General features: G+C 43.5%; 1 protein-coding gene across 1 annotated transcript in view; it reads left to right on the top strand.

The window, feature by feature from the left end:
* Positions 1-26,893, top strand: part of PTPN13 (protein tyrosine phosphatase non-receptor type 13) — a 659,094-nt gene that overhangs the window by 199,163 nt on the left and 433,038 nt on the right. Inside the window, 2 exon segments of the mRNA XM_029599218.1 lie at positions 18,386-18,451; positions 19,654-19,839. Of these exon segments, the coding sequence (XP_029455078.1) occupies positions 18,386-18,451; positions 19,654-19,839 (252 nt within the window).

The following is a 26,893-nucleotide window of genomic DNA, read 5'->3' as shown; positions in this document are numbered from 1 at the left end:
TGAACATGACGATGAGACTCCTCCAATCCCTAGGATTCCTTGTAAACTACCCGAAATCACAGCTGACTCCATCCCAGCGACTGAGCGTCATCAGGGTGGATCTGGACACCGTGGTGGCCAAGGGTTCCTTCCCAGCGAACGCATAGCCACCCTGGCTGGGCTAGCCAGGTCCATCCGTCGCTGGCAGTCTGCCTCAGCCCGCCTACTCCTGAAGTTGCTAGGTCACATGGCCTTGTCGGTACACGTGACCCCAATGGCCCGCCTGGCTATTAGGGTCACACAGTGGACTCTGTGGTCTCAGTGGCACCAAGCCTCTCAAGAACTCTCTGCACTGGTCCAGATACCTGAACCACTCCAGCTTTCCCTCGCCTGGTGACTTACTTTTCAGCCCCCCTATTGCTCAGGTGATCCTGACCACAGATGCTTCCAACCTAGGCTGGGGGGCCCATGTCAACGGCCTCCACACACAAGGGGTGTGTCGAAGCCCGAGGCAAGATACCAGATAAACTTCCTGGAACTCCGGGCAATGTGGTATGCACGCTACGCATTCCAGGACTGTCTGTCCAACATGGCAGTCTTGATCCAGTCGGACAACCAAATACCAATGTGGTACGTGAACTAACAGGGGGGCACAGACTCTTATCTCCTCTGCCAAGAGGCAGTACAGATTTGGGCCTGGGCCCTGTCATATTCCATGCTCCTGCATTCCATCTACCTGGCAGGGACCAAGATTGTGGTGGCAGACCGCCTCAGTCGGACATTCCACCCCCACGAGTGGTCCCTAAACCCCTATTTTTATTTATTTATGTATTTATTTATTTATTGGATTTTGTATACCGTCACTCGGAGTCCATCGTAACAGTTCACAGCAATAAATAATAATATACAATAAACATAATAAAATCAACTTAATAAAAAAAATAAAACAAATTAAAAACATCCAAACGAAAACATTTCATAAAACATATCAATAAACTTATCGAGCTGCTGCCCCTTCCTTCTCCTGTCTCTTGAACTAATGCGTAATGATAATGATAACCCCTGAACAGTCTTCACTAAAACAAGATAAAATAGATAAAGCTGTAAAAGCAGAGCATAAAATCCAAGTTTAAGATGGGTTGGGGTAGGCCTCCTTAAAAAGCCATGTTTTTAGTATTCTCTTAAACTGTTTAAAGCATATTCCATATTTTAGGACCTGCCAAGGACAGAGCTCTGCCCTCACTTGATTCAGCCGTGCTGATTGCACTGATGGAATAGTAAGTAAGCCTTTATTGGCAGAACGTAAGTTTCTCTGGGGGACTTGTACTTTAATAGCAGCATTTAGCCTATGTAACAGACAGGATCTTCCGCCGGTGGGGTCAGCCGGACCTGGATCTCTTTGTGTCCTTGCAGAACCACAAGGTGGACCATTTCTGTTCCCTGCACAAGGAAGGAAAAGGGACCAGCAGTGGATGCCTTTGCCCACTCCTGGAGTGCGGGTCTCCTGTATGCATACCCTCCGATTCCGCTCATAGGCAAGACTCTCGTGAAGCTACAACAGGACTGAGGCTCCATGATCCTCATAGCCCTGCATTGGCCACGACAGGTCTGGTTTCCGATCCGCTGCGGCCTGTCGGTCCAGGAGCCCATTCGCCTGGGCACCTCGCCCGACCTCATCACACAGGATCAGGGCAGACTATGCCATCCAAACCTCCGGTCGTTAGCTCTCACGGCCTGGATGTTGAAAGGCTAGTGCTGCAGTCCCTTAATCTTTCAGACAATGTCTCGCAAGTCCTGATGGCTTCGCATAGGAATTCCACGTGGAAGTCCTACCAAGCGCAGTGGAGGAGTTTCTCCTCCTGGTGTGCGGAACAGGGTCTTGACCCTTTCACTAGCCCAACTCCTAGACTCGTGGACTACCTCTGGTGTCTCTCGGAGTCTGGACTACAGATTACCTCAATCCGGGTGCATCTAAGTGCTATAAGTGCCTACCACCGTGGAGTGGGAGACACTCCGGTCTCAGTGCAGCCCTTAGTGGGGCACTTCATGAGAGGCTTGCTTCAACTGAAGCCCCCACTACATCCTCCTTTTGTGGACTGGGACCTCAACACAGTGCTAGCATGGCTCATGCGGCCTCCGTTTGAGCTCCTGCGAGCTAAAGCACCTCACCTGGAAGGTCATCTTCCTAGTGGCGGTTACTTCTGCTCACAAAATCAGTGAGCTACAGGTCCTAGTGACCGATCCGCCTTACACGAGGTTCTTCCATGACAGGGTGGTATTGCACACTCACCCTACGTTCCTGCCTAAGGTGGTGATTGACTTTCATCTGAATCAGTCCATCGTCTTGTCCACCTTTTTCCCGAGACCACACTCTAACCCAGGTGAGCGGGTTCTGCATACTTTGGACTGCAAGTGTGCTCTCGCCTTTTATCTGGAGCACACCGCAGCCCACAGGCAAGTCCACCCAACTCTTTGTCTCCTTTGACAAGAATAGACTTGGAGTTGCGGTGGGCAAGCAGACCCTCTCCAATTGGTGGCAGGCTGTATCGCTTTCTATTACAAACAAGCCGGCCTTCCGCTTGGAGGCTGAGTGAAAGCTCACTCAGTAAGGGCAATGGCAGCGTCAGTAGCACACTTGCGGGCAGTCCCTATCACTGAGATCTGTAAGGCTGCGATGTGGAGTTCCCTCCACACCTTCGCAGTCCATTACTGTCTGGACAAGGATGGTCAACAGGTCAGCGTCTTTGGCCAGTCTAACCTCCGTAACCTGTTTCCAGTGTAAGAACCCAACTCTCCCTACCTAGGGCCCAGTATGAGTTTCAGACTGCCCCGTTGTTGCCAACAGCAACCCATTTTGTTGTGCCTGTTGCACTTTATTGGGTGCTTGTTGGCCCTCTGTGTTGCAGAGGCAGCCTGCAGCTTGGTATTCACCCATCTGTGAGCTACCATCCTGCTTGTCCTGGGAGAAAGCAGAGTTGCTTACCTGTAACAGGAGTTCTTCCAGGTCAGCAGGTTGTTAGCCCTCAGGAAACCCGCCCACCACCCTGCAGAGTTAGGTTCGTCTTTGTTTTATCATTTAATTTTTCACTCATTCTTTTCTGCTTTGATACGAGACTGAAGGGGGACCCCGTGTGGCTGGGCATGCTCAGTGTGCCAGTCAAAGTTTCTAGGGTCTATCTGATGATGTCACCCATCTGTGAGGACTAAAATCCTGCTGCCCTGGGAGAACACCTGTTACAGGTAAACATCTCTGCATTTTGTACATCCTCCAACTTAATATTGTGGCGATATTAAGTTGGAGGAACAAAAAAGTTTTTTAAAGTATCAGCGGTCAGGTTCGGGAAATGGACGCTCAGTTAACCAGCGTCCATTTTCTGATCCTTTGGCTGTGCGCCAATAAATTCAGCTTCCGTTTTCTTAACTGGCGGACAGCTGTGGACAGCCGAGCACTCCTGGCCTCCGCTGTCAAGCAGGTACTAGGGTCGCACAATCGACCCTAGCGCCCCCTTGACAGCGCGACTCCTAATTAAAATATTGCATGGCGACCACAGGAGAGGTCCCTGGGGTCGCGTTAGGAAAGTGGGCACTGAACACTCAGCGCCTGCTTTTAGCGCTTTTTTTTAATCAGCCTGTATGCTAGGCTAGATAGACATTTGATCTCAGCTGGTATGACCGCTGTTATGAATTAAATTGATAGTGTTCTAGTTGTGTTCTGGTTTTATAATCTCTTCTATGATGCTCCGTATATTTTTTTCGGAATACCTCTTGCTTGACATAGCAGGCTGCTAGCCTTTCCGGTAACCAATTAGAAAAATAGTAGATGCCTTGCAGAACATCTAAATCTGGATCAGATGTATAGTAATTTGATCAAACTCCATTTAAATAAAAAAAATGATTCTATCACTGTAAATGATCATTATTCTTATATGCGCAGGATCAAGGTTAGTATGAGGTAGAGGTGTTGCTGCTCACACTATCAGGGGATAAGGATGTGGCTAACAACTGAAAGCTGTCATATAGGCATTGAAAAATGCAGCGGGCCTGTCTACCCTGTAAGTATGGGCTCTTCTGCACCACCTTTGGAGGCCGATGTAATAAGACCTGTGACAAAACAGGCGCTCGTTTTGATCATTGCGCGTGGCTGAAGCTGCTGCTTCCGCAGGATGTAAAAAAATTAAGTTATGCAAATGACTTGTTCACAGAAATACGCACATGTATAGAAAAATGTGCATACCTAAGTGTGGCACAGGGCCTAAGTAATAAGCGGCCTCATGAGCACTCAAAACCCGTACCTATAATCCGCGCATAAAAGCGAGTGAGCGAGGGAACACGTCTCCCCATTAAGTGAAAGTATGATCCTGGAAAGTATTTTTAATATTTCCAATAATTGTGCTGCAGAAAACATGGCAAATGTTTTCATGGATTCTAATTCACCACAATCTTGCCGCTCTTCTGACCGTTTATCTGTCTGTCCAGGGAAATGCCTACCTCAGATGCCGTGAAAAGCGCTTTACTACGCAGGCCATTCTGAAGCCGAGATAGGCGTTCAGCCAGGCGCTTATCAGGCCGCTCATGCTCTTCTGTTCGTGGCAGAAAAATCTGCATGATTGGGCCCCCAGAAAGGTGCCTAGCGTACCTTGCCCTTGGGCGCTCAGCTAGGTGCTTAGTTGCTCGCATATCTATACAATCTGTCGCCTAGGAAAGCACCTTAAGCTGGTCGTTCGACTCTCAGAAAAGTGCCTAGCTAAACTGGCCACTCGGATGCCGAGATAGGTGCTCAGCTAGGGGTTTTCAGGATGCTTGGATGCCGACATAGGCCCCCTGAGTCGGCGCTGACACTTAACTCGTGCCCTGACCATGGCGGTAAAAAAGCCCGCATTAAAAAAATCCACACTAGCGTGGCTCCCTGCATTGCCTATGATTAGCTAATCATCTTCTTTGCATGCCGTTAACAAGCATTTGCACAAGAAAAACTGTGGGTCTGTGAGCGTGTTCGTACACACTTTTTTCCCGCGCACAAAACGCTTATAACATCCCTGTATAGGGCTTTGTGCGGGAAAATGCGCGTACAAACGCGCAACAGCTTCAGCACACCTTATTACATCGGCCCCATGGAGCGCATGCACGTGCCAGACTAGGTATGCAAAGTACAGTTAAGCCAGTGCCCCCATCAAGGGCTGGCTAGTCAGCAAAGTAATTGTTGTGCACTTTGTTTTTACCTGAGGGAACGATCAAAAATAACATCCAGATACATCAGATGACTTTCAACGGGATTGCAGTAGTTTACATTCATCTTGAGGTTAATATATCTGTTGTTGAGATGCTGTTAACAGTCTTTGTGATGTTATGTCTAAGTCTCCAGATCTGGAAGCAGCTACTTTTTCAGTAAAGGTCATTGGATAGAAGGTTCTCATAAATTTTTTAAATCTTTTTTGTAGTCATAAGGACAATATCATCAGCATCAGTATACTTTTTGGAAATTGTTGAAAGCAAGTTTGAAGTATTTATTTATTTATTTATAACTTTTTATATACCGAGGTTCAATTAACAAGATTAATTATCACTTCGGTTTACATTACAACCAGCAAAAAATAACAGAGACAAAGTCTTGTTTTACAATGAACAGGGTAGAAGTAACCTGGATTAAAACAATGAACAGGGTAGAAATAACCTGGATAAACATAAAATGGGTGAAGCAAGTATAGAGAATTGGGTCTGTATAACTTGGGCAAAAAGCAGGGACATTAAATAGGGGAGGACTATGAAGGCCTCAAGTTGGATAGAGTACTCATGATGCAGATAAGAACCAAGGCTGAAGTGAGTAGTTATGGGAAGGCTTGTTCGAATAACAAAGTCTTAAGTCTCTTCTTAAAGGTGATTGGACATCGTTCCAGCCTCAGTTCAGGAGGGAGCAGGTTCCATTGCTTGGGGCCCGAGGCGGATATAGCTCTCTTACTGAGGGAGGTCTTGATGGAGGGTGCTTGAAGAGTGCCTCTCTGGGCCAGTCTAATTGGACGGACCGAGGTGTGGAGTTGCAAAGGTATTGTAAGATCCAGAGGAGTAATGTTGTGTATGGCTTTGTGAGTGACTGTTAATAGTTTATGAAGGATTCTAAACTTAATTGGTAGCCAATGTAGATTCTTTAAAATTGGAGTGTTATGGTCCTTCTTCTTGGATTTTGTGAGGATCCTGGCCGTAGCGTTCTGTAGTAGCTGGAGAGGTTTGAGTGAAATATCAGGCAGGCCGTGAAGGAGTGAATTACAATAGTCAATTTTGGAAAATATGATGGCTTGTAAGACTGACCTAAAATCATGGAAATGGAGGAGGGGTCTTAGGCGTTTTAGAACTTGGAGTTTAAAATAACACTCCTTTACTGTGTTGTTGATGAAGCCTGTGAAGGTCATTTGGCTGTCTATGATTACCCCGAGGTTTCTTACCTTGGGTGAGAAAGTAGGGGACATTGACTGTTGAACATTATTTAGTGGTATGCTGCCATCTTGTGTGATTAGGATGTATTCTGTTTTGTCGGTGTTGAGTAGCAAATTAAGCTTTGAGAGGAGGTTGTTGATGTGGATGAGACAAGCATTCCAATGGAGAAGGGTTTTTTGCAGCGAGTCGGTGATCGGTATCAGGATTTGGACATCGTCTGCATAAAGGTAATATGTAAGTTTCAGATCGGAGAGTAGATTGCAAAGGGGGAGAAGATAGATATTGAATAGTGTCGGGGATAAAGATGAACCTTGAGGAACTCCTAGAGTATAGTATAGTATATATAAGTATAGACAAAGGTGGAAATATATTGAGAAAACTTAGGTATGACTCAAAAATGGTTAAAAGTCAAGGAAGGGGTTTCCCTTACTTACTTTTTGCATGTTGCTCTTTTGTTTGAGTTTTTATTCTAGTTTGCAGTTTTTTTGACAATTTTTTGTTTTGTCTATATTTTAGGGATAGGGGGTTTGACCCAGTCACTTCTTTAAGAGAGGGAATTGACCTTACAAATTATTTTTTTATTTTTTGCTTTTCGGAGGTTTAAGTACCAGGTGCTAATATTTGGCTCCCAGGTGACCAGGCTCCTGAGGGAGTGGGGTAGACAAACAAACTTCAGACTTCACACTGACTCCAGCCTCTTTCATAAAAGCTTCCACTTCATTTTAATACTTCTCTCAGCATACAACATGTACTTCTTACCTCCAGCAGTGTCCTTACAGCTTCACCTTAGGTCAGAATAGGTTACAGGAGCTGCGGGGCCTGTCTGATCCTGGCTGGGCTCACATTCTTATCCCTACCCAGCAGAGTCCCTCAGATTTTGCTCTCTGAGGGTTTTAAGGTGGACCAAGCATCTAGTCTGGTCCCGCACAGAATAAAGAGGGGTAGGAGGGCCATTCCTTTAAAAAGGATCTGAGGTCTGATACCTGGAAGTATGCTATTCTTAAGTCTCTATCAATGTGCAGAATGAATCAGCAGTTAGGGATGACTTCTCAAAGGAAGCATACCATATGCTTATTGGGTATTTTTTTTTTAAGACAAGTTTCAGAGTAGGGGCTGCAATGCCCTATACTGCACATAGATCAATGACAATATCCCTGCATTTCTGCCATTCCTCGAAAGCACTATGGAATTAATTTTCAAAAGACATTTACCCCTCCCGTAAAGTGCACTTAAGCAGATAAATCCTATGGACAATTCAAGGGCATATATTGTAGCAATTTTCAAAAGTCCACTTACACAGATAAGTTTATTTATACGTGTAAACCCAGTTTTAAGTGTGTAAGTGCTTTTTAAAATCAGGCCTTGTGTGTTTATTGTGAGGTAAAAAAGCTGATTAACAGGGAAGTGGCAAGCCCGTTATTTAGCCTGTTCATTATGGAGTAAATTTGCAAAGGGGTTTCTCACATAAAAATAGCATATATGTGCATAGGGCCTGATTACCAAATGCATTTACACATTTAAAACTGGGTTTTACATAGCAGTGGGTTTTTGAAAATTGCTACAGTTTATGCCGTTGAATTATTTATTTATTTATTTATTTATTTATTTATTTAAAATTTTTATAGACCGACATTCATCAGGGATATCACATCGGTTCACAGTGTAACGCAAACAGACGCCTGGGGAGGCGTTTTACATCGAACAGCAAAATATCGAACAGTTATAACAAGTTATACATCGAACAGCAAAATATCGAACAGTTATAACAAGTTAACATGAGAACAATTGAGGGGGGGAGGTATGCAGGGGGATATAGGGAGGGAATATAACATTAAATGTTAAGAACAAGTTTTACTAATATAAATAAAATAAAAAATAACAGTATATACATATCCGATAAGAGGCGATGACATAGTAAATAAATTTGAGTAGAGATTGAAACGAGAAGGGGGCAGAGGAACAAGGGGGGGGGGGGAGAGGGGAAGGAAGGTAGAGTGTGTAGGGAGTGAATTGAGAAGAGGAGGTAGAGGGACGGGGTGGGGGGGGAGGGGAAGGAAGGGAGGGTAGAGTGTAGTGGAAAGTGGGGAAAGAGAGCATTGAGAAATTGGGAAGATAATCGAACTGAATAGTACGGGGAAAGAATAGAGGGTGGGAACTGAAAATGGAGAGGAAGATTGAGAAATTAAGTGTAGGCTTTAGTAAAGAGCCAAGTCTTCAACTTCCGTTTAAAGGTTTTTGTGCATTCTTCTTGCCGTAATTCAACTGGCATTGTGTTCCAAAGGGTCGGCCCAGCGATCGAGAGCGCTCCGGCTCTCGTGGAGGTAAGTTTATAGAGTTTGGGCGAGGGAGTAAGCATGGTGGCAAGATGTTGGTGTCTGGTGGGTCTGTTAGATTGGTGGAGGCGGAAGGATTCATTAAACCAGTTCATTTCAGGATTGTATAGGGCCTTGTGGACGAGGGATAGAGCCTTATATTGGATGCGGGATGTAATAGGGAGCCAGTGTAAGTCTTTTAATACAGGTGTGATATGGTCATTTCTGCGTGAGTTAGTCAAGATCCGGGCTGTAGTGTTTTGCAGTATTTGAATGGGGTGGATGGAGTTGTTTGGAAGGCCGAGGAGGAGAGCATTACAGTAATCAGTTTTGGCAAAGATGGTGGTTTGTAGGACTGTACGGAAGTCGGGGGGATGTAATAGGGGTTTAAGTTTTTTTAGGGAGTGGAGTTTGAAGAAACCGTCTTTTAGTATATTACTGATGAATTTCTTCAGCGTGAAATGACCATCTAGGATGACGCCAAGATCACGGACTTGTTGGGCAAATGGAATATGACTAAGGGGGGGGTTAGGATGGTTTTGGGGTGAGATGAGCATGATTTCTGTTTTTGTAGTATTAAGAGCTAAATGGATGGAGGATAAGAGTTTGTTAATGGAGTGGAGCGTATCATTCCAGATTTCAATTGCTTTTGATGGAGAGTCAGTGATTGGAATGAGTAACTGAACATCATCAGCGTAGACATAATGATGCAGCTTGAGACTAGAGAGGAGGTCACAGAGGGGTAGCATGTAAATGTTGAAAAGGGTGGAGGAGAGTGATGAGCCTTGTGGGACACCTTGATTGAGGGGGAAGGCCTTGGATTCATGGTTTCCTAGTTGGATTTTGCAGTTTCTGTGACTGAGGTAAGAGTTGAACCAGTTGTGAGCAACACCCGTAACACCAATTTCAGTTAATCGTTGTAAGAGAATGGAATGGCTGATGGTATCGAATGCAGAGGAGATGTCGAGAAAGGCCAGAATATAGGATTGCCCTTTATCAAATCCTTTAAGGATATGATCTGACAGAGAGAGTAAAAGTGTCTCTGTGCTTTGGGATTTCCTGAAACCATATTGAGTGGGTGCAAGTATATGGTTATCCTCGAGGAATTCTGAGAGTTGTTTGTTGACAGTTTTTTCGAGGAGTTTAGAAATGAATGGAAGATTCGAAATAGGGCGGTAGTTGGCGAGATCAGAGGGGTCAAGTTTAGGTTTCTTTAAGATAGGTTTGACGATGGCCTGTTTAAGTGGGACTGGTACCTGTCCCGAGGTAATGGACAAGTTAATGATGTTTGTTAAAGGTTTAGAGATAATGTTAGGGATGGTAAGAAGATGTTTGGTGGGTATTGTGTCAGAAGGGTGGGTGGATGGTTTGGCTTTCTTGATGAAGGATTCGATTTCAAGTGTTGAGGTGCAGTCTAGGGAGGATAGAGCTTTAGTGTAGTTACTGGAGATCGTTCGGTTGAAGTCAAGTTTAGAGTGGTTGATGGGATTTGTGGATGGAGTGGTTAAGTTGGCCAGCAACTTGTCTATTTTGGCTTGGAAGAATGTGGCAAGTTCTTCACATTTGGGTTTGGCTACTTCGTCTGGAATGTCGGGGGCTGCTGACTTGGTCAGTGAAGCAACGTAGTCGTATAGCACTCTAGGGTTGAATTGGAATTGATGTATTTTGGTTGCGTAAAAGTCTCGTTTTGTCTTGTTGAGTTTATCACTGTACAGATGTAGGGAGGATTTAAATTGAGCAAGGTGTGAGGGCGTGGGGTCATTACGCCAGATCTTTTCAGATTTTCGAAGATGTTGCTTTAGGTTCTTTAGTTCTTGGGAATACCAAGGTTTCCTTTTTTCTTTGTGTGTTGGAGAGATGAGTTTTGATTGCAGGGGACAAGTAGTGTTGGCTATGTTGTTGGTTATGTCATGCCACGAGGAAAGCGCTGTGTCTGCATTGGTGAGGTCTAATTGGTCTAATTTATTGGAGATCGCTGAGATGAGGTCATCTCTAGTACAGTTTTTCCTGTATTGAATGGTTTTATTGGTGTTGGAATGGTGGGTGGGTGTCTTTAAGGAGAGAGAGGCTTCGATAAGATAATGGTCTGACCAGGGAATAGGTGTGTGGGAGGGGGGGTCTACCTGAATGAGGGCATTAGTGAAGAGGAGGTCAAGGGTATGACCCGCCTTGTGGGTAGGGCAGTGGATGGACTGCTTGTAGCCTAATGCATTTAGTGAGTCAAGAATTGCGTCACATGTAGGTGTACGGGGGGAGTTGTCAACATGGAGGTTAAAATCTCCTAGTATGATAGCTGGGGTGTCATTAGATATGTTCATTATCAATAGGTTTTTACCCACTCTGGGGCTGATGCAATATTTGTGTGTGGAAACGAGCTCTCAGTGTTGAGTGATGCAATAGTTACATTAGGGGTCATGAAAAAAGGAGTTGCTAGGGAAAATTTGTGCGTCCCTAGCACCTCTTCGGCATCGGATGCACAGGAGAGGTGGCTGTCAAGTGGGTTGGGAAAACAGATGCTCAATCTTGTCGGCAGATGCGACAAGACAGACAGAGGTCGAGGACAGGAGATGATACTGGAACAGGAACGAGACAAAGACACTTGGAGTCTGGCTTGAAACGAAGACACTAGGCAAGAAGGCTGGGCTAAGGCAAGGCTGAAGCTCAAGAAGAAGAGAGGATCCAGACAGCTGAGGAAGCAGAGTCCAGTCAGAGAAGGCTTCAGTAACCCAGCATGATCAACGCACCTGAGGGTCATCCAGAAGAAGGCAAACCTTCAGACCTGGCGTGGAACGTGCCGGAAGGTTAACTAGAAGCAGGGTCCACTGGGAAGACTAGGGCTGGTCCCGGAACTTGAGATAGCTGAAGAGCAGCCAGGGTGTGCTTAAACATCTGGAGAAAGGACATCAAAGGAGAGGAACATCGATGAGAACACTTGATAAGTGGAAAGGCGACAGCAGGGTTAAGACTCAGCATGAAGAGGAATCCAGGAGACACTCAAAGCAGGGACCGATGCACCTGACAGGTCAACCAGAAGACGATGAAACTTAAGACCTGGCATGGAAGACGTACCAGAAGGTCATCTAGAAGCAGAATTCGGTGGGAGTGCTAGGAGTTGAACCGGAACCAGGGACATCCGAGGGCTAGGCAACCAAAGAGAAGAGCCGGAAGAAATAGGAAGTCTGGAGACGTAACATCTGAAGACGAAGACATCAGGGATATCTGAAGACGAGGACATCAGAGACATCTGAAGATAAGGACATCAGGGACATCTGAAGACAAGGACATCTGAGAAGCGGAATATCTGAAGACGAGGACACAGTATCCGATGAGAGACCAGGAACCATAGAAGAATATGACGAGGGAATTCCCATGAATAATGGAGTGTCTTGAAGAAGCTGGAGATGAAGAAAAGTCCAGGAGCAGACTGGCTCCTTGCAAAGGTACTGGAGAACTGGTGAAGAACCCTTTTATAGGGCAATGGTGGAGACGCCCGATGACATCATCAATCAGGGCCGCGGGGCCTTTCCCGCCGCAGGCCCTTTAAACAAGGAGAGGCACGGCCACGCGCCTAGGAGGCAGGACCATGGAAAACGGCGTCCATGCTGCGAAGCAGGGATGACACCAGGCTGCAAGGCAGGTCTCTGCGTCGGCGGCTCCTCTAGCCACAGGATACTGGCTCGGAGGCGACCTCCGGGCCGCGTGGGAGGACGGCGGTGGTGGCTCAGCCCGCTGCAGGAAAAAGAACAATGCCAGTGGCCTCCAGGCCGCATGGAAGCACGGCGGCCCAGCCCACCGTGCAGGAGGAAGATGTGGGCGGCCTCCTGGTTGCAAAGGCGGGACGGCAGCAGCTCCCACCACCGAGGAAGACAGGCAGCAGCCTCCGGGCCACGAGAGACAGCGTTGAGATGGCCTGGGAGACTGGCGGCAGAGGTAAGAGGCTGCTTGCGGCTAGGCCCACGAGCAGCATCGCCACAACTCGGCCAGGGCTTAATTTTCTCTCTTTATATAAGACCAGAGAACAATATGGATTACTTCTGGTCCCCTCCTTCCTTGGAGTCGGTAGATACAGCAGAACCTAAGGAACCATAAAAGCAGCAGACTGTGTAGCACACAGTCAATGGGAATTGACTGCACACGGCAGGGGAAAAGAAAAACTGATACTTCACGCATACCCAGCATAGCTTCAACGGCAGGAGAGAAGAAAAAAGGATTCACACTCACAAAGCGGGGAGTAGCTGGCTTGTTACGGCGGTTACTACCCCAAACCAAATGTGCCTGATACTTCACTTTCGATGCATATCCAGCATAGCTCTCTGCTTCAACGGCAGGGGAGAAGAAAAACAACCAATAAGGGCTGTATAACATAGTCTGGGTTAAAACAAATAAGCATGGGTGTAGCTTGCTTATTGCGGCAGTTACTACCCCTACTACCCCCTAACTAATCAAGCTAGATATTTCACTTGGATGCAGCTCCATCACTGCTCTCTACATTAATGGTGGGGGAGGAAGGGAAATAGAACCAAGAGCTAAAAGAAACAGATAAGTATGAGAGAAAAAATGTGTGAAGCTTGCTGGGCAGACTGGATGGGCCGTTTGGTCTTCTTCTGCCGTCATTTCTATGTTTCTATGTTTCTATGAGTGGTGGGAAGGCTGCAGAGAAGTGGAGGCAAGCTACAAGCACAGGAAGGGAGGGGGAGTAAGCCTGGAGGAATTACCTATGCAGTGTTGGGGAGCTCTAAAAGGAGCAGCTGGCTGTGGAACCAGCAAGCCTCCTGGAGAGTGAGATTGGGAGAGGAAAGGGGCTGTGCAGAATGGAGAAGGGCTGGCAGCAAGCAAGAACTTTATACCATGATGCAGCAATGCTGGGGTGGGGGCACTCATTGTTGGGCCGATACAGTAAAAATGCGGGAGAGCGGCCGGCGCGCACACAGGCCACTCTCCTTTGCGCGTGATACAGTATCTTAATTTATTTAAATTAGGCCCGACAGTAAAAAGAGGCGGCTGTCAGTGGGTTTGACAGCAGACGCTCAATTTTGCCGGCGTCTGTTCTCGAGCCCGCTGACAGCCACGGGCTTGGAAACCAGACGCCGGCAAACTTGAGCATCCAGTTGACAGCCGCAGGCCCATTTTAAATTTTTTTTTTTTTTACTTTTTTAAACTTTTGGGACCTCCGACTTAATATCGCCATGATATTAAGTCGGAGGGTGCCCAGTTTTTACTGCTTTTCTGTGCACTTTCCCAGTGCCCAGAGAAATTAGCGCCTACCTTTGGGTAGGCGCTAATTTCTGAAAGCAAAATGTGCAGCTTGGCTGCACATTTTGCTTTCTGAATAGCACGTTAATACCTAATAGGGCCATCAACATGCATTTGCATGTTGCGGACGCTATTAGGTTCGGGGAGGTTGAACACGCGTTTTGGACGCGCTATTATCCCTTACTGAATAAGGGGTAAAGCTAGCGCATCTAAAACGCGCGTCCAAATGCACACTGTATTGTATCAGCCCGTGTGTGAGCACATAAACAGCAGCACAACAGTAGTGTGGCAGAAAGAGTGTTTGTGTATCTGTGTCAGAGAGAGAGAGGGAGACATACACACACACATACTTTTCTCTGAGAGAGAGTGTATGAGAGTATCCCCGTCTCTGAAACACTCTCTCAGTGTGTGGGTGTGTCTGTGCCTAAGAAAATGTGTGTCTGTGAGAAAATGTCAGACAAAAGAGTGTGTGTGTCAGGGTATGTGCCAATAAAGGTTCTGCAATCTAAAAATCTGTGTGTGTAACTAAATCTGTGTGTGTGTGTGTGTCTAATATTGACTGGCAGTGTAATTGTCTCATTATTTGCAACTGATTCAAGAGTTGATTGGGTGGCCACACCAGGATATATCTATCTCTATAAGAGATATAAGCAGACTTGTGAGAGGCCCAACTGATTTACATGGATGGAATCGGGGCTGCAGTTCTGCTCACCCCAGTCTAGAGTGTGCTCTGCTTCTTAGTTATTTAGAAAAGATGATATTTATTTTGAAGATATTTTGACTAAATTCTGCCAAGTTCCAGGGTCGACTAGGCGTATTTTTGAGAGATCTTGATACATGTGCTGCAGAAAAAATGCACAAGGGAATTAGATACCCCATGGGTCAGTTTTGAAAAAAATCTCCTGGGATGATATTTTCCTGCAATCTGCCCCAGTGTACAGGTACACAGTCGTCAGTCCGAAAGGGCTATCGAGTGGCCGGTGGGCTACCCCAGAGACCAGCATTGCTTTGAGTCTCTTCTGGTGCGTTCAGGTTCGGCAGAGGTCAGGGTTCCTGGTCTTCAGCCTGTCCGCCTGTGCTTGGCCACGCCTTGCCTACCTCGGAGCTCCTCTACAGTCGAGCTGTTGTCCAAGGCACACCAAGCTCTCTGGAATCGGGACTGCTCCTTAGTGCTCCCGCAACACGAGTCTGGGGAGAGCCACTAACCCAAAGTAGCACAGCTCCAGATGGAATCCTGCTAATACACCGTTGTGATCTAGTGATTCTCATCTGGAATGACGATATATAAAAAATCCTAAATAAAGAAATAAGTACATTTCCCCCTCCTTAAGTTGTCACTTTATTCTTAGGGAGATAATATAACTTGGAAAGAACTGGGACTTTATCCTCATCAAAGGATAATACCTCACATATATATTTCCTGAATAATTCCCCTGATGATGATAATCTAGAAATAGGAAAATTTAAAAATTGTAGATTACAAGATCTTATTTCATTTTCTAACAATTCAAGCTGATTGTGGACAGTAACTGGTCGATTTTCAAAGGTTTGCGTGAACCAAAGCCGGGGAAACACGCATGACTTGGCCTGGTGCGTGTCACATGTATTTTTAAAAAACGCGCAGGTACGCGCATATCTCCCGGTACACGCATACAAATTTTTCCCACCAAAAGAGGCAGGGTGTGGGCGGGGAATGGGCGGGCTGAGACTGCACCATGAAGTCAGCACGTAAATAGTTACGTGCACAAGCGTGTTGGGGTCTCCTACCGCATAACTTTACTTCTGCTATGGATGATGTGTAAGTCGTGTAACAAGAAAAACGAGGCTAGTCAGCGGGGTTTTAAAGCTCGAGGCTAATAGGGTAAAAGGGAGGCAAGTTAGCTAGGGGTTTAGGAAGTCCTAACCTTTACGGGGGACAACTGGGAAAAAGGCCTTATGCGTCGCTGCACATACCTACTAAAATTCACACCACTTGCGTGCGTGAGACAACATTCGTGTACAGTTATGCGCGTCACTATAAAATTGTGTGCCCATGTACGTGCGGATAGCCGATTTCATAATGTGTGCATATATGCACGCATGTTATAAAATTGGAGTGTCCATGTGCACGTGCTGGCAAATGCGCACACGTGCACGCAGGTCTTAAATTTTACTTCTAAGATTATCCTTGATAAAAGATGTACATGATGCTTGAACCAAAGTTAACTGCAAATTAACCGCCATCACAGAAATCTTAATATCTTGATTTTCCATCTTGGATCTTGCTTCAGTTAAAAAGACATGTATCTGAGAATCAGCTTGAGATAAATTTTTTTCAGTCTTAGCAAACAGTCTCCAAATGTTCAGTAGAGTAACATTGGCAGGTTTCTCAATTCCTTCAGTTACCCAACTCATAGGGGGAACTATTGAAGGAAGAGGCACTTTCAGAGAACTAACCATTGGAGCCTCCAAACCTGGAGGAGTTGACCTCAAATGATTCTCCATACCTGTATTCTCTACATCCTGCTGAGGATGTGTGGAGGCTACTGCTGTGTCAAATATATTACCAGAAAGAGTCAAATCATCTACAAAAGACCCAGCAGCAGGCTGCAGGGGTGGCTGATTGTGTCCAGGACGTAAAGATATTCCTGAAAGTGAACTTTTACCATCACAGTCTCAAAGAACATGGTCAGCCATGGGTCTACAAATTGCTGTAGAAGGAGGAGCAGGAGAGGATGACTAGGTTTTTATTTTACTCTTCCTCCCCATTTTTGGCACCTAGAGATGCACCCCTTTGGTGTGCAGCTTCGGCAGCGCACGGACGGCTGTGTGCCACAGTGGCCTATATTTTATAGATGAAGCCAGATGTAGGTTGATGTCAGAAAGACCCAACTGGGGGGGGGGGGGGCACCACCTCCACCTCCACCACCACCACCTCCACCACCACCACCACTTCTCTCCATCCATCGCCAATATGGGGTAAAGTCTCTTTGGCTGGCACTCTCCCTTCCTTCGTTCCTCGAAGTTCTCTCTGCTCCTCCTCAGTTGCATGCTGCAGGGGCCTGTATTTTATAGAGGAAACTAGGCATGGGTTGATGATGTCAGCAAGGCCCAACTGGGGGAGAAGGGGGACCACTCCATCTCTCTCTGTCCGTCACCAACACCGGGTAAGGTCTCTTTGCCCAACAGTCTCTACTTCTCCTTTCCTTGAGAATCTTTCTGCTCTTCCCCCTCCCATGATATCCTCAGTTAAATTTCCTTGATAATTTTATTTAAATTTGAAAGATGACAGAACTGAGTACATAACGTGCTGAAAATGTAATGTACCTTGTATTGTGTGGCTTTCTGCTCAATGGTATGGAAGTCGTACTTCTGTGCCCTTTCAAGGAACAATTTACACAAATCCCTGAGTACTACAGTGGAATGTAATTATGGGAGCTGTGCCACGGTTTGGGGCCTTGCTTAATTACCTGTTCCATCAGGTTTTGAAGTACTGTCTCTGGATATCGCCTTGAGAGTTAGTCATTTTGTGTTGATTAATCCCTCAAACAACAAGAAGGGAAATAATTTGCTGCTTTATAGTTGGCAAAGCATACAACTTCTTTCTTAGAAACAAGTTTCTTTCAATCTAACAGCAGCTTAGCCTTTTGTGGATTTACTAATTTGTATGTCTGATTCCAAGATGTGAAATAGGTAACAGAAGAGTTTTCAAGGTGACAGTGAAGCTGTACACCAGCTCTGTCTGCCATATTAGGTGAGGGGTGTCCATTGTTCATGGAACAAGCAATGACACATCCCACAGAGCTGAGTTACTGGCTTGGACAACTGTGGTTACTCTGCCATTGTTGCTAAGGATCACAATTATCTGAAGCAATTATCCTGAGGAAACTGGTGTCCCTTATGATCTACTCCCTTAGGTGGGTATGCAGGTGTGAAGGCAAACATGTCAGTTATTTGAGAGGATTGAAGGATGTCCCTTACTGCTGGGTAATACATTTTCCAGTTAAAATTCATACATCACCTTCTCTTCAATCCCAGAAATCACGTTGACCCCTGAGGTCACAATGCAAAATGCAACTTCCACAGCAGCTACAACAAATGTCACTCCCAGAGTGATTGCTCATGCCACTTGCCCTACTGTAAATGCTGCTAAGCAGGACTCCCAGTCCCTGGCTACAGGAGACTGGAAATTATTGTTGAATTTGTGTGTTGTACATGAGAGCCACTGGGCCACCAGGCTGGCTGTGTACTTTCTGATAGGTTTGACTAAATTTGAGGCTTTCTTGAATAACCATTCCAAAGACACTGGCACTGAATATCTACAAGTGTAATTTTGGTAGTCTTGCTAATGCTTTCCCTTGGGAACATTCTGTTTTCTATCTATTGATGATTTATCACTAAATCAACAAATGTCACTTTCATTTGTCTTACAGATTCATGTTTATTCTCTTGGCATGACATTATATTGGGGCGCAGACTATGAGGTACCTCAGAGCCAGGTAAACAACATTTTATTCAGTACAGCCACATATTATACATCATGGATTTGACAGCTATTTCCAATATAATTGTCATAAACAAATGTGCACATTTATAACACCGTGACTGACTTCATTCTATTATGTAACAGTGTATGGGCATATAGCTGAATGTATTTGAGTCTTTAGTAATGAAATAAATGCCTGTTTTGTGGCTTACGGTATTACCATTCAGCCATCAAAGTAGCCCCTGTACCAGATGTTTAAGCAGAAGACCTCATTGGTATATTTTTACTTTGTTTACTGTAACAATTACTTTAACTGACTAAAAAATAAACATTTGCTGCAAGTGGGAAGACCAGCCTTCCTAAAATAAGGAAATAGAATTGCATGGTTTGAAATTCCTGAACTGGATCCTCTTCAAGAAGTCTGACCTTGGAGCCAAGTAAATGGCTTGTGAGATCTTGGTCTTATCCCTCTTTTGTTTTAGTTCTTGCTGGTACCTTATTTCCCACATCCCAGCTACTTCTGAAGAATCGCCCACCCGATGGGCACGAGAGGCAGTGGGAAAGGGAAACGCAGATCCCGCTGGCCATTCCTTCACTTGCTAATTAATTCAAGTAAAACTAAACTTTATTCCAACTTGAAAAAGTGAGGCAGTTTTAGAAAAAAATGGCTCCAAGTGGCTCATTTTCCTTACAATTTAACTGATTTTCTTTCTAACTGTGATGCATTTTGCTGTGAGTAGGAGGCACTGTGGTGTTCAGTATAGACGTAAGGATAATTTCCATGAGAAATTTCAAGGAGTTTGTTGTACATCTAAGTTTGCTGTCTGCCCAGTCAGTCAGACCTGAAAAGATGCCGACTATATAATTTCTAGTAAAGGTAATTCCAATTTATACTTGCTAATTTGTTTCTGGAGATATAAGAAGGAGAGACATCTACTGAAAATGAGTTCTTTGAAAACCTTGATCAACTATTTGAGCAAAATGTGCTTGATACACTTGCTAAAGTTGCATAAAATCATTTCTGCTATTGGATGTTGTTCAAAAAAGATGTTTTCCCATTCTGTACATATGGGAAAAACGTCATTGCATCAGGCCCATTATCTTCTCACCTTTCTCTTGTAGCCATCACTGAAATGTGCCTATGTTTATGTATGTTATGTTTCTGTGTTTATCAAGGGTTAATCAAGAATAACAGTTTTCTTTCTCTGCATTTAGCCTATCAAGCTTGGGGATCATCTGAACAGCATACTGCTGGGCATGTGTGAGGACCTCATTTACACCCGGGTGTCTGCGCGGACGGTTTTGGATGCCTGTAGTGCCCACATAAGGAACAGTAACTGTGCACCCTCTTTCTCCTATGTGAAGCAATTGGTTAAATTGGTTCTCGGCAGCCTTTCTGCGGTAAGTCAACTACTAAATAATTGAAGATAGCAACTGAATAGGTAGAAATTATTTATTTTATTATGTGTCGACTGAATAGGTATAAAATGTGTTAAGACTACTGTTTATGCTTTGGTGGTGCCCTGGCTGGATTGCTGTAATAGTCTGTGTATTGGTCTCCTAGATGGACTAGTGCACTGTTTTTTGAAGCAGCAATCAACTAAGAAGATTTGCCTTGCTTCCGCAGTTATGCTTACAAAGCACTGGTTCAAGTTATTTGAGAGATAAAACTGGTTCCGTATATTGCATGGCACACATTGTGCTCCTAAGCCCAAGAACCCTTTTAATTTTTCTCACTGTTAAGGTTTTGAGAAAAGTAAGGTTGAGGTCTAGAGCTTTTTAAAATTATGTCCCGTACTAGATTCTAGAACAAACTACTATTGGAGTTCAGGCTTGAATCTAACTACCTGGTCTTTCGTAAGAAGGTCAAGGCGTACATCTTTCCAAGAAACAGAAAGGACAAGGGTGGTGACCTGTCTGGTTTACTTCTTTGCTCGATTAAGTAATTATGTTGTTTCCATATTTGTTTGCGTGTTGTGTTGTGATTTATGCTATTTAATATGTATGTTATTGGTATGGAATATCTTAGTTTTAAGTGCTCCTATGTTTTATATTTTCATTTATGATTGTGCACCACTTTGGACAGGCCTTTGGGCCAGGAAAGGCGGTCAATAAACTACTTGCCCTGAAATTTGTGACTTGATCATAGAGGTATCAGCTGTATTTTAGAAGGTCCTACCAAGCAAGGCAATGACCTCATCAAACATGTCTTCTGGGTGTGGTTGGCACCAAAAAGCCCAACGGATTTTTCCTTTTTGATTGATAACACGAGCCCTTTCTCTTTTAGAAGTGGTAGAGAAGTGGCATCATTGTTGCAGCGAGACAATCTGTGGCTGTCCTCACCTGATTCTGGTTACTGTGGTTGCATGTCTGACACTTTTAAGCAAACAGCATTCTGTTTATAGTAGCAGACTGTGGGAAACCTCAGATGGTTCTATGTGGTGCCCTTGGACAGCTTGGTAGCCTCACACCCTAAGAATGTGAGGTCTGATTGCTGTCCTAGAGTTACATTAGTGCACCAAGGTACTGGTTTGTTTCCTGTGCTTTCTTACTCTTCAGGCATCCCTCTAGACTTGTAATCATTTTAAATGTGGATGCTTCTGTTGAGACATGATTTGCAAGCCATTTCTTTGTGATTGATGCAAACAGTTCTTTTCTGTGTGGCTTTGGGTTTGGATTCCTGAGGAAGACTTTCCAGATGCCCAAGCTTCTTCATTTCAATTATGTAAAAGAATAATTTTGATTCTGCTGTACATGTGTAATAATACTAATTACATCACTTAAAGGCCTGTAAGTTCTCTTCTGTTCTTGATGTCAGTCTCTACTACAGTCATACTTGTTACTTTAACATAAAGTAAAATAATATTTTGTTCTCGAATATGACAATTTATAAAAAGCAATGCTTTTCTGATTAAGTAACTTTCTTGTCATTATATCATCTAATTATTGTAGAGGAATGCAAGTAATAACTTCATTATAACCACTGTAAATGGTGGCATGCACACCCTGAAATTTGGCTGTGAAAAAAGATGTTCCATATCAGTGAAAGATTTAGCCTCCCTAAACTGTGTTTAAGATGTTAAAACATCTGGTTTTCAAGTGCACTATGTACTGCACATATAATAAAATAGTGAATTTCCAGAATTATTTTGAGAAAGATCAAGGCTCAATGTTAGGAGAATTACTGGGCCAGATGAATCAGGACTCAGCTAGCTGGATTGTCTTACCAATCGTTTAGATTTGTTTGAAGGTGTAAATAAACATGTAGATAAAGGTGAGCCAGTTGATTTTAATGTATTGCACTTTCAAAAAGCATTTGACAAAGTCCCCCATGAGAGACTCCTCAGGAAATTACAAAATCATGGAATAGGAGACAGTATTCTATTGAGATTAGTAACTGGTTAAAGGGCTGGAAACAGAGGATAGGAATAAATGGTCAGTTTTCCAAATGGAGAAAGGTCATTTGTGCAGTACCACAAAGATTAGTACCTATGCAGTATGGTACAAAAGTTACGTAGTTAGATGCATGACAATGTTTGATACAGTTATTTATAGTGGTTAAGAAACATAATTAAATAATATAGCCAATTCACACCAAAGTGGTGAATTACAGGTCGTCCACATCAGGGATGTTCAACTCCGGTCCTTGAGAGCCACAAACAAGCCTGGTATTCAGAATATCCACAATAACTATGCATAAGATAGATTTGCATGCATTGCCACCATTGTATGCCAATCTAGCTCATGCATATTCATTATGGATCCTGAAAACCTGGCTTGTTTGTGGCTCCTGAGGACGGGCGTTGACCACCCTAGTCTATATAGTACAAAAAGGTTAAGTACAAACTGAATATAAATAGTGCAGTCTGAAGGGTTATATACAGAGTTTTAGTAGAGTTTGCGCCATTGACTGGGGCCAAATGCTGCTTCAAAGATCTTGGTTTTCACCAGTTTCCTGAAGGATAGCAGATCTGGGGTGAATCTGATATGAGATAAGGGATTCCATAAGGTTGGGACTGATCTAGCAAAGATTTTCTTCCTGGTGCTGACTTTCATTGTTCTTGGGAATAGCACCTCCAGACTTGCCTAGTTTTGGGAATGTAGAGGGCGTGATGGTGTGTAGGGGGTGAGGGATTTCCTGAGGTATGTTGTGACTAGGCCTTTGAGTGTTTTGTAGGCCAGGACTAGGAGTTTAAATTTAGTGCGATAGATTGTTGGAAACTAATGTAATCTTTTCAGAACAGGCTTTATGAGGTCAGATTTGTTTACCTTCATTGTCATGCAGGCTGCAGCATTTTGTATGAATTGCAGGTGGTGGTTTAGGATATTTGGGATCCCAGTGTAGAGGGAATTACAGTAGTCTATAAATGGGAGATAACTGAAGTCTGGATAAAACTTTCAAAGACGTGGTCATCCAGGAAGGTCTGAGGTGGTGGAGCTGGTAAAGGAGGAAGAAATCAATTTTGGACTCTGTTTGGATCTGGGCTTTGGTGGTGAGGTGAAATCTAAAATGACACACAGACGGCATACGTGGAAGCTGAAGATTAGGGTAGTTCTGTTGAGGGTTGTTTCTGGGAAAAAGTGGCTGGGTTCTTTTATGGAGAATAGGCATCTCTGTCAGGTTTTTTTGGGGGTTTAGGCTAAGCTTGCTATGATGTAGCTGTTTTGATTTTACTTAGGTAGTGGTTGAGGCTTTTAATGTTTGAGTCTTCGTTTGTGCTCAGTGGGATCAGAATTTCTTTGTCATCGGGACTGGAGTATTTTATTGCACTTAGAAAATGATGCAGTAGACCAAAAACCTGAAACAGTCCAATTAGGCATTGTTTAGTTTAAACAAAACCTCATCCGTATGTAGCATAATTAAAATATGTTTTGTTTGCTTCCTCAATAAAGGTTTAGCTCTTACTGTTTAATTGTTAGAGGAGACATTTCCCAAAACAAATGATGACTTCAGTATTAGTGAGTTATAGAAACATCTCCCATTTATAATTAGATTGAGAATGAACAGTATACAAGTAATGATTGCTCATTAAAGAGTGGGCTAATTTATTTATTTATGGACCCCTTTTCACCAAATGGCAAGTCTAAACTGTACAATTTCTGGACAATTATCATGCATTTTATTTTTTAGTGTTTATCAACATCTGAAAAGTGCTAATGCAGTGGTTCAGTCTGTTTTTCTGAAGGCACAATAATATTAGCTAAAGTGGATTGATCAGGTTCAAATTGGATTTGAAGGCCAATCATGGTCCTGGAAATTTACTCTATTGAAATTCTCCAGAATGTGATCAGTAAAAAGTTGAAAAGTGCTACAAAATCCATGCATATACATGGTTTTGACTACCTTGTATCATATGCGAATACTTTTGTAAAAATTTATAGCTGCGTCCTGCTGTTCTGACTTGCATGTCACTTTCTCGTGCCTTTATATGTTTCATCACTGTGAAAGCAACTCAAGCTAATGTCACTCACGGACTAGTTGGAGACTGCATCATTCTGTTTTAATAGTAGAGCAGTGCTTGAATTTATAAAGATGCAGAAATAGAGAGTGCTAATCAGTTTAAAAAGTACAGTTTTGGGTGACAAGGTGACTTGTAAATGAGCACATATAGAGGGCCATATTCAGAAGTGTGGGGAGCGGGTAAGTTATTTGAGTGAAGTTACCCAGATGACTTTACTCGTATATTCAATGGAATGCAGCTGGTTATGCATGTCGCCAATTATACCTAGATAAAGTCCAAGTTGTACAGACTTCCCCAGGTAACTTAGCTGGATAACAATGAATATCGGTTAGCCCCATCCTGGAATGCCCCTGGAGTGCGTCCGATTTATCCAGGTAAGTTGTATCCATCCAAAAACATACCTGGATAAATCAGCTGTGGGCGGGGTGGCAAGAAATTCAAATCCTGTGATTTGTCCATGTAAGTTTGAACCTAGCCAGACAAACCACTTTGAATATGAGCCTCAGAGTCTTTTACATCTCTGCAGTGGCTTGAAATTTGGTTTGAGTTACTAGTGACTGAGTCATTCCCATCTGAAAGCTGTTTAGTGGCCTGTATGGAACCAATCCAGTGCCAGGGAGACTGAATTACCCTTTCACCTATACAAGTGATTTCCCTAGAACACATTTTAGGCACATTGCTAGGGCAGTATGGCGGAAGCTTGCACTATTTATTTTATTTTTTTATTTAGCATTTTGTTATATACCGAGGTATAGCATACATAGCCTTCACTCCGGTTTACAAAAAACAACCAGTTACATTTAAATTCATAATAAAATGACAGAGAATGAATCAGAACAATAACTTAATAAAATCATTAAGATCAAATAAATAAATACATTGAACATTATAACATTAGATATGAGAGTATGCAAAACTTGAAGTTGACAGTAAATACCGTACATGAAAGAAAGGATTCTGCGAGGCATGGCGAATGACAGAAGAGGGGATTGCAAGTAAAAGGAACGTGTAGAGGATAAGATAAAGTAGTTATGTTCTGCTGTTGTTGGGTGAACAGCCATTGTAAGACTGTGATAGAAGCCATTCTTTAAGATCTTTTTTAAATGATTTAAAATTTTCTTGAGAATTGAGGTGTTGAGGTAGTGAGTTCCATAATTTTGGGCCGATGATAGAGATGGCTCTATTTCTAGTGGAGGATAATTTGGCTTGAGGAAGTGAAGGGACATCCAGCTGAATTTTATATGTTGATCTTGTTGTACGTGCTGAGGTGTGTAGATGTATAATATAATACTAAAATTAACTAGAAAAATAAAGTGAAATATACCCTGAATTCCTAAAAAAACCCAAAACAAAGCAGTGGTTTTCCATGATGGAGTCTTCTATAAAGTGACAGGCGACTATAGGAAAGATTTTGTGGAAAGATATGACATTTTCTGTAATTTGCTCTTTATTTATTTATTTATTTTGCGCTTTTATATACTGATTTTCCAGTAACAGAGTTACTAATCAAGTCGGTTTACATTTTAAACAGTAACCATGACAAGATGATGTCTTACAATAAACAGGTAGATAGAACTTGGATACAAATAACTGGGGTTAACAACATAAAGTAAAAGTTATGGAGCCTAAAGTAGGCTGGAGTTAAGAACAGATGTTAAGAAAAAGGCTAGGTTTTTAAGATTAGAGATAAATGACAAGAGCGTTCTCTGGGGGGTTACCAATGAGAGGGATCATAGGTTGGAGTTCTAATAAAAGCTGAAGTTAGGAGAATGCTTGGTTGAACAACCAGGTCTTGAGTCTTTTTTTTAAATACAATAGGGCATTGCACTAGTCTGAGGTCTGATGGAAGAGAGTTCCAAAGTTTGGGACCGGCAGTGGAGAAAGCTCTTTTACTTAATGCTGTCTTCATCGGTGGGACCTGTAGATTGTTTCTGTATGCTTGTCTCACTGGTCTGGCGGAGGTGTGGGGTTGAAGAGGGATCTTGAGCTTGAGTGGGGCGATGTTATGTGTTGCCTTGTGGATTAATGAGAGTGCTTTGAAAAGTATTCTGAATTTGATAGGAAGCCAATGTAGGTTTTTCAAGATGGGTGATATGTGGTCTCTTTTGTTTGTCTTGGTTAGAATCCTTGCTGTAGCGTTTTGCAACATCTGTAGTGGTTTTGTGGAGTTAGCAGGGAGGCCAAGTAGTAGGGAATTGCAGTAGTCGATTTTAGTGAGAATGATTGCTTGTAGAACTGATCGGAAATCTTGAAAATGGAGGAGGGGTCTCAATCTTTTTAGACTTGTAGTTTGAAAAATCCATCCTTTACGATGTTGTTGATGAAAGATCTGTAATTCATTTGGTTATCTAGTATGACTCCCAGGTTTCTGACTTGTGGAGATAAGATTGATTGGGAGGCCAGGTTTGTGATAGGTTGTGTGTGGTTTCCGTCTTGGGAAATGAGAAGGTACTCTGTCTTGTTTTGATTAAGAATCAAATTGAGACTTGTCAGCAGGTTGTTGATGGCTTGTAGGCATGAGTTCCAGTAGTCCAGAGTTTTATGAAGTGAATCCGTAATTGGAATCAGAATCTGAACATCGTCAGCGTATAAATAGTGGATAAGGTTTAGCTTGAGGAGGAGCTGGCAGAATGGAAGCAGGTATATGTTGAATAAGGTTGGAGAAAGAGAAGAGCCTTGTGGGACTCCCAGGTTGCAGTTGATTGGTTGAGATTCCTCCCTTAACCTTATAATGCCTGTTCTGAAGGAAAGATTTGAACCAGGCGCGGGCGACACCTCTGATGCCAATGTCTGACAGACGATCTACCAGTGTATTATGATTGACCGTGTCAAATGCTGCTGTTAGGTCAAGGAGGATGAGTAGACAAGGTTGTCTTTGTTCAAGGTTCAGTAGGATGGAGTCCGTAAATGAGATTAGAAGAGCTTCTGTGCTTCGAGATTGGCGGAAACCGAATTGCGAAGAGTAAAGAATGTTGTTGGTGTTCAAGTATTCT

This window comes from Rhinatrema bivittatum, chromosome 1, assembly GCF_901001135.1.
Source record: "Rhinatrema bivittatum chromosome 1, aRhiBiv1.1, whole genome shotgun sequence".
NCBI lineage: Eukaryota > Metazoa > Chordata > Amphibia > Gymnophiona > Rhinatrematidae > Rhinatrema > Rhinatrema bivittatum.
The sequence above is the reverse complement of the archived record's forward strand: the minus strand, read 5'-3'. Positions and strand labels throughout refer to the sequence as shown.